General features: G+C 40.0%; 2 protein-coding genes across 2 annotated transcripts; one reads left to right on the plus strand and one right to left on the minus strand.

The window, feature by feature from the left end:
- Positions 1-1,919: 1,919 nt before the first annotated feature.
- dnph1 (2'-deoxynucleoside 5'-phosphate N-hydrolase 1) lies at positions 1,920-3,504 on the minus strand. Its single transcript, XM_030771837.1, has 4 exons — positions 3,214-3,504; positions 2,943-3,014; positions 2,458-2,568; positions 1,920-2,221 (listed from the first exon to the last, which is right to left on the minus strand). The coding sequence occupies exons 1-4, from the start codon at positions 3,347-3,349 to the stop codon at positions 2,103-2,105; spliced, it is 438 nt and encodes a 145-aa protein (XP_030627697.1). The 5' UTR covers positions 3,350-3,504; the 3' UTR covers positions 1,920-2,102.
- A 975-nt stretch (positions 3,505-4,479) lies between these two features.
- mea1 (male-enhanced antigen 1) lies at positions 4,480-6,983 on the plus strand. Its single transcript, XM_030772763.1, has 4 exons — positions 4,480-4,552; positions 4,852-5,169; positions 5,429-5,537; positions 5,898-6,983. Exons 2-4 carry the CDS (start codon positions 4,879-4,881, stop codon positions 6,059-6,061), a joined length of 564 nt encoding a protein of 187 aa, XP_030628623.1. The 5' UTR covers positions 4,480-4,552; positions 4,852-4,878; the 3' UTR covers positions 6,062-6,983.
- The last annotated feature ends 1,198 nt before the right edge of the window (positions 6,984-8,181 follow it).

The raw sequence follows: 8,181 nt of genomic DNA on the forward strand, positions 1-8,181 counted from the left end.
CGCTGGGTTTGAAACCTAACCTCAAAGTTCCACCCTGATGCTAAATCTTGCACGGGAAGTGACAGCCAACCAGAAATAACCTGACACTGGAGTCCAGACTTCCCGTGAAAGAGAGCTCCACTTAGTATCGCAGGCTCACTGGACACGTCAGTCTAACATACTGATTCACGCCTTGCCTGCTTCTGACACGCAGCCTGTCAATGGAGTACAGACCCAGTAGTCTACTGACATTTAAACAACTTATTTACATTTCCAACTACCTTTCTTATTGCAAGAATCGAAAAGTGACCCATTAAATCCACAAAGAGGTAATAAGTTCTCTCTTGCTTTGTCCTGGGAGTAAGGTCTGGATTTTCCATGATTCTATACATTAAACTTCTGAGTTCAAAGTTCTGAGTTTAATGGAGCCTAACTATAAAGATTCTATAGACCAGAGTTTTTTTTCTTAGTATTCTATACATACTGATGAATATATGACATATATATGATGAAATGTATAAAATGAACTGATTTAACTCAAGCAACCTAAATACACAAATGATTAACAAAAAAACATAAGATGCAAAACAGTTTTGTTTGCATGTATACAGCATGACTTTAGGTCCTCGGTGACCTTTGATCTCTCGTCATCGCTTAATCATCACTTAGGAAGCGTTTGTTCCAGCAGCAGATGGCTTACAGTGGGAGACCAAGGAGACAAAGCCAATTAATCCTGACATCATCAAAAAACAAAGAGTCGGTGAAACAGTGGCCATAGAAAACAAAGTTAAAACAAGTGAAAATAAAACATGAGGGAAAAAATAATTGAATTTTTTTTTCTGCCGCTGTTACAGTATCATACTGTTGACATTTTTTTTTTTTTTTAAATATCACCTCATCACAATAATCAGCATAATCTCACGCTTGTGACTGAGATGGTAATAGTTTAACGGGGCTGAGATGAGAAGGCTGGTGTATTTGTCACTCTGACAGGTCTTTTGTTGTCCCAGCCAGGCCACCTGTCATACCAGCAACAAAGGTGATGCAGGGACCTGGTGACAATTACTGGGCATCCGGGCAGGCACAGGTGCAGGCATGTGACATCTAACGGCTTTGAAAATGTTCCAGCAATTTCTTTGTGTCTTATATTAATGTGATCAAAATCATATTTGATATGTTTGTCTAGAAACACCTTGCAATCTTTGCTTTTTGCAATGGATATTTGAAAATTAACAAAAAAAAAAAAACGTTGGCCAAAATGCTCATAAAATGTTGATTATAAATTGTAAAAAGAAAGGACAAAGGTAACAAATGTGAATTCACTATACTTAAGATAAATAACTAAGCACTGTTTCATAATGTTCATCCCTCATAATATTGCAATCCATCACGATTCCATTGTCTGCTCACCCAGAACGCGACATTATAATAAGAGACACTAGCGACCCCTGGTGGATATTTGAAAACCTGCTAAAAATTATATACGTACAGTGATTTTCCAGAACAGTAAGGAGTATGTTTCTCATTCTTAAAAAAAATATACCTGCATTTTCAAACAACTGAACTTTTGGTCAGGTCAGTAAGTATACTTCCCTTCAGGTTTAACAGAGTGATAGGTATATGTATAGTATACCTTAATGTAAGTACACGCGTGTGCTTTTTGTCCATCGTATGTAACTCAGAGCTGCTTCTGGTTTAAAACATTCATACAACCAACTACTTAGTGATGTAGGACAAACCGGAGAAAAAAAGTTTGGTACTATGCGATTTACATTCATCTTCTGCTTTTAAGTTTCATTTCTTCCACCTGAGCTAAACAAATGAATGACTACAGAAATGTAAACCTAAATACATTTAATATTGAAATATTGTCTTTATTTCCCTGTTGTACTCCATACATACCCCTTACAATTACAGGAACACACTGCACAATTACATGCCCATTTTAAAAAAATATTTATTCAACCAAAAAAAATACACTCTCATTCGAAACATGCTGAGCTTGCACAGGAATGTTAAAATACTGTGGAATCAATCTAGCAGACTGACTGCACTAAATGCAGAAGAAGTCATGACCAGCAACAGCATTAGGACAGATGCATAGCAGCTGGACAGGTCTCTCTTCAGTTCTTCACCAGTTCATCAAAGTATTTCTCCAGGATCTGCTCAACCTCATCCTCACGGTAGTCCAAAACACGGAAGAGAGATCCATCATCAGCCCCTCTTATCATGGCAGACAGCACTAGAGTGGGGGCAACAATATTTGTCAGGTTAAGGGGGGTAATAAATTGACAATTTACATGTACAGCTTACAGTTTAAAAACTCTACACGGCTTTTAGAAAGTCTAGAGCTGATGACAAAGACAAAGAAGGAATGCCATAGGCACAGGCCGATGGAACTGGACATCACGTCAAACTGGTAGTGTTCAGTCTGTGGACACGTGTGACGTCAAAGGAATGAATAGAACCATGTCATACCTCTACCGGATGAAGGCCGGAAAATGCAGAGGACCTTCTTCTTCATGGCCACTGCTCGTCCCAGTTCATAGCCTACTCCTAAGGATGGCTGCGTCACCTCGGCAACGATCACTGTTAGAAAAAAAAAACAACTTTAACGGGAGGGAGTTCCCTGAGCACTTACAATCAGGTAGTTTTGCTGACGTCATCTCGCGGATAAAACATCTTGTGTTGAAACTTCAGTGGTATTAGCAGAACATACTGGTCACCAGACGTTCATGGAGTGCTATCCGAGCAACGATGTGCAACACATCAGCATGACACAGACTGTTGTGAACGCAGCTCGGTACGTATGCAGGGATGTATTTAATGACTTTTTAATGATCGTTAACCTCGACTGGCTGCTGGCTTTTTACGTGGAAAGTACTTGAGCTACTTCGTGGAAAAACGTGACACTTTTCACGCAAATTTACATTTTCGTCAACGTTAGTTAACATTGTCCTTACCGTCTGACATAGAAAGCCACTCCATGTCCCGATCATGGATGTCCTTGTCCCCCTTCAGCACCACATCTTCACCTGGGCAAAGTGCATATTTAGCAAGAAACAAAAAAAGCACTGACAAAGAACCTTTGAAATACTGTTGCGCACAATATGAGCTAGCTATTAACCAGAGGGAATCCGAATCCGAAGTCGAAAATGGTAGTTTTTTTTAACCTCGGGAACAGTTACATTCGCAATAATCTGTGCATGAAAATATATATGTAGGTATAATTACCCTTCTCTGTGAGCTCGCTACTGCTAACATGTTCGGTCAAAACTGCGCCATATTTTTGCAATAGCTTTACAATCTTCTGATATATAGCCACATCCTGTCTTCCACCACGAATGCTCCCACAAAAATATATATGCATTGCTTTAAGTGTCTAATATTGGTGAAGTCAAGGTCTTTGTTTGAATTTAATGAAACAGTAACTATGGCTAATAAAATTAGACCCGCAGTACTGTCTGCGACACAAAACTCATATACAGTTCGGCTGTACTATTCACCAGCAACTCCCGCCTTCAAACCATGTGTTTCTTCTTCCTTTGGGAGGTACTAGCAGACTGAAGGTAGCCAACATCTATCTGTGTCAGTCAGTGACAGCAAAGGGGCGGGGGACTAGTTTTCACAAGTTAGAATATTATGTCATCGTACGTAATGTTTTGCAATTTTTAATGTTTTACTTTACATTACACTGTAGGCATTTTCGTCGTCGTACTCAAAAGTACAGACCAAAGAATTATAACGGAATAATATAGAAATCTACATAGAACGTCTACGGTATTGACCTATAGTTGGCGCAAAAAGTTTCGACGTAGCACGACGCACGATTACGTCTCCTTCCAGTATTTGCTCAACACGGGAAGCAAATTGTTCCGTCAACCTCTACGTGAAACATTAAGCAACCTTAGAAACGGCAGTGACGGAACATGGAGTGTTTTTTTTTTCTTCACTAAAATAGTCTTTATACGTGTATTTTTGTAAATAGTCCACAGTACTGAATTCTAGGCGTTTGTGTTGTTTTTCTTGCAGTGCCAGCAAGAAAAAAAGACGACCAATACGCCAAGTAGAATAAATCTCTTCCTCTGTCTCCCATTTGAATGACAGTCAGGCTTTTTTTTTTTTTTTTTTTTAAAAAGACATTCACTTACCCATAAGATTAATAAATATTTAAAATATTTCTAGGACTTGTTGCACAGACTATAACTGTGGGTGAAGCATAACGAGTGAAAATGAGCTATACCCAAAAGTCATTCAAATAGGGGCAAAACGTTATTGGTGAGCATTAATATTTCAAATTCAGTACAGCATTTGACAGACACCCAGTGTAAATTAAGGATTACTGTACACGCTTTTTAGATCAAATACTTTAGCCAGCACTACAGTTCCAATGCTGAAAGAACGCTCGAAAATGTTCCGCAACCTTGCCAAAGAGAGTCCGCTAACTGGACTAGTATTTTGAAATATCATACCTCGGCAGCCATCTTGGAAATTAATTTCTGCGGCTGTGTTCACCTAAGTTATTTCGTTTCGTCTTCTCTAGCATAACGTCAGTGAAATTAACAAAACAAAGGTAAGAAGAGTAAAGGTCTTTATTGGCATCGTCATTCACTGATTCACTTTCCACACGCATATGCACTGTACAGGGGGCATGAGGGGAGACTGCCGAGGTTGGCAAACAGGACTGCATTTATATGACACTAGGAACTAGCTAGTTATTTGCTAACAAGGCAATTGGACAGTTGACCATTAACATCATTGCTTTTTCTGATTAGTTCATTCTTGTTTATACATTGAAATGAAAGCCTTTCGAACTGAATTATACATTTAGCCAGAATAACTTAAGCAAACCCATTATTTTCCTTGGACAAGCCTGCTGCCGGAGCCCTGAGCCCGTGGATGGAAGTGGAGAGGGCCCGAGAAATGGGTCCAGAGAGAATCTTACCGAACTCCGAGGAGGAGCTGGGACAGGACCGACCGTCAGAAACAGCGGTGGCTGAAGAGTGGAGTGGCGAGGATATGGAGGAAGATGAAGGAGGCGCAGGAGACGAAGACGAGGATAATGCCGGTTATTACTATCAGCCGTTGAATCAGGACCCTGACGGGCTCACGAATTCCATGCAAGCAGACCAATCTGAAGAGCCGGGCACGCATGCTGAACAACTTCAAGAGGTCCAGGATAGAATAGAGGTAAAGTGAGTCATTTATGTACATGATAGATAATGGCACGTGAATGACCCATGTCATCTCCTGACCCATGTCACCTCCTATTGGAACATTTAGTAAAGGTTGCAGATAGAAGCTGCTTAAAAAGATCTTTAAGTTATTCATGCCGACATGGTCGCAAGCAAACGCGTATGAGGTTGTGTTTTAATGCATTAGGTTCAAAACGTGAACCGTTTTGAGTGGAGATCATGTGTTTTGTTGACACTGGTGGGCTCCTATCCAGGCTCTAGGTCTGTTCCTGCCCCAGCCTCCTCCTCCAGACAGTGATGAAGAGGAGGATCCTGAAGGTGCTGCTGCACGGAGGAGTCATGCGTCCATCCCTATGGATGCAGGTGAGCAGGAGAACTTCTCTTAAATGATGATGTCATCAAACTCCGAAGAGCCATTCATCTTGTAAAGATGGAGCTCCCTAGACAAGCTTTGGCCAGCCTCTGGTGATTGCATTCCCTTAAAGAAGGCACAAAGTAGATCTTATGCATGTGTGTTCTTAACTGTGCCATATACTCTCCCAAGAATATTTTACCCTTGCGTTGATGTGCTCACATCTAAGTTTGTATTAAAATATTACTGAACCTATGAAGGTTTTAACTGGTTGCATTTGCAGCATGTTACTCTGTAGGTCTTTTGAATCTTGGATGAAGTCATCTCAGGTGTCATTTTGTGTGCTTAATGCACTGTTGACTGTCTCACAGACCACGTGGAACTGGTGAAAAGGACCATGGCAGCGGTGAACTTTCCCACACTGGGTATTCCAGCCTGGGCTAGAGAGATCTCAGATGACCAATGGAAAGATATGGTCCAACAGACCCTCCAGTCCAGACAAAGCTCTGCAAGCCTAAGACTAGAGCACAAGTGAAACTGCACATAATAAGCCTTCATCTCAAACCATCATCACTATCATCAGCTGACACTCATTTTTGGTTATACTTTATCAAGAGCCTGGCACATACACACAGCAGACTAAATGTGGGGGATACAATATTTAAATATGATCTTGCTGTATGTTGTGCTAGAATGTGAGTGCGTGAAGCGATTGAAAAGAAGCACCTTTATTATCTTAGGCCGTGGTCGGGGAATGTGGTATGGAGTTTTAAAAGCTAAAATTTCAAAATGGTCAAAAGTAACAGTAAAGAAACTTCTAAATTGTCTTTTAGTCCTTTCAGACAAGGGCATTATATTCTGTTGTATGAAATTCTGATGAGATTATAATATCACGCTGACTTCATGCGAGACGGAGGCAGTGGCTTCCTATGGGGTTTGAATGGTTTGATTCCAAGCACTTGCTCTGTTTTGTTTTTTGTTTTCAGAAAATCGTCAAGATAATTGGATAATTGTACACACTACTCTCTCGCTCCCTTTCTCTCAATATGTAAATCTGATTAGTCATAATGATTTTTTTTTTTTTTTTGTCAATTTTCAAACTGCAGCTTTTGGTTTTTACTGCAAAGAATGATCCATGATTTGTATATGTAGATGTCTGTCAAATGAAGAAGCGCGTAAGTTTTAGTCTTCTATGTCATGTGACTTTTCAGTGACCAAGCCAATTGCCCCTGTTAACCTAACAATTCAAGTAGTCTTAACCTTAGTTTTTATGTACCCACATAAAGCAAAGGTTAACGCTTTTGTACAGTATTCCACAAAGCTTGGAAAAAAAAAAAATCACCAGTTGTGACTTTTATTTCTCTGTTTTGTTTTTGACTTTATTTTGTTCTGTACATACATGAACATCTGTACAAAATATGACTTTCATACTATGTAATGCTCTACCTAATTAAAGTACAACATATGTACATATGACCTGGAAAGCAGCTTAAGATTAGTGTTAGGACTGAGTAGGGGAGAAGGGAGAGGAGGACAGTGTGTGGAGAGACCCTTTCATACATCCCTCTACTTTGTGTTAGGCTGCTGAACAATTTGAACCCTATTCAGTAAGTCTAGTCCTAACATTGTCTTTATACAGGGAGCCAAGACACTGGCTGTGTCCTGCAGCAATGCAATGCAATGCTTCTGGAATGTTGTCTTTTCAGCTAGAGGTTAGTCCAGTGGGTTATTATCAAGCACCTGATTACTTTGGCAAGTTCAAAAGTTCTCTTTTGTTTCTGTGAAGTGTGAGTGTGTGTGTGTATATATGTAATGTATTCTTACACACACACACACATAAACGAAAATGACAGAAATACTGTTTCCAGAAAATGGATTGGCAGAGATGCACTGAAACAAATGAATGTGCCTATAACACATCAGTAATACAAGAAATCAAAATCAAATATGACACACACACATACATACATCATATATGTATGTATGTATATAATGTGTGTGTGTGCGTGTTTGTTCTCTACGTAGTGTTCTCAAGATCATACAAAATGATCCAAGATTGTCTATTTCCCATCAGTAAACGTATACTGAAAAGCACTGTGCAAATACGACCAGGCCAGGACATTTGAAAATTTTTACTGTTTACGAACCGCTTGAAAGCACTTTATATGAAGTGTATCGTCTAACCTGTGCATTCACATATCCAGAGAGGAAAAAAAAAAGGTACTTGCAGTTAAATAACACTTCTCAGGTCAGTTACATTTGTACCCAGGTAAAAAGGTCTAACTGCCTTTGACAAGCTGTCAATATACAGACATTCAGATACACTCCATTAAAGCGGACAGCCAAATGAGTTTTAAGCTAAACACGAGAGTGAGAGTGGTCAAATTGTCCAGCAGCCTCTTTGAGGAGCGAGCGTTCCCCTCCATTTGGAATGATAAGAGAGATTGACAGAAGGTCTGAGACAAAAGCTTCACGACGGAGAAAAAGGTGGGAGAGATATCGTGCAACGGGGCTGAAGGGCTAAAATAAACAAAAAGACGGAAAGTTGGTGGAGTGGTCTCTGAAGAGAGAGAGAGAGAGAGAGAGAGAGATAGAGAGACAGAGGAGGAAGAGGGTATACTAGAGGAGTCGGCAAGGGAGTGCAACCCTAAGCAA

The sequence above is a fragment of the Chanos chanos genome, chromosome 4, assembly GCF_902362185.1.
Source record: "Chanos chanos chromosome 4, fChaCha1.1, whole genome shotgun sequence".
In the NCBI taxonomy this organism is placed as follows: Eukaryota; Metazoa; Chordata; class Actinopteri; order Gonorynchiformes; family Chanidae; genus Chanos; species Chanos chanos.

Coding starts and splice junctions, on each gene's coding strand:
- dnph1 (XM_030771837.1), bottom strand. CDS start 3,349: ATGCATATATATTTTTGTGGGAGCATTCGTGGTGGAAGACAGGATGTG. Junction 3,015..3,213: donor TAGCGAGCTCACAGAGAAGG/GTAATTATACCT, acceptor CACTTTGCCCAG/GTGAAGATGTGGTGCTGAAG. Junction 2,222..2,457: donor CCGGCCTTCATCCGGTAGAG/GTATGACATGGT, acceptor CCCCCACTCTAG/TGCTGTCTGCCATGATAAGA.
- mea1 (XM_030772763.1), top strand. CDS start 4,879: ATGGAAGTGGAGAGGGCCCGAGAAATGGGTCCAGAGAGAATCTTACCG. Junction 5,170..5,428: donor AGGTCCAGGATAGAATAGAG/GTAAAGTGAGTC, acceptor GCTCCTATCCAG/GCTCTAGGTCTGTTCCTGCC. Junction 5,538..5,897: donor GTCCATCCCTATGGATGCAG/GTGAGCAGGAGA, acceptor ACTGTCTCACAG/ACCACGTGGAACTGGTGAAA.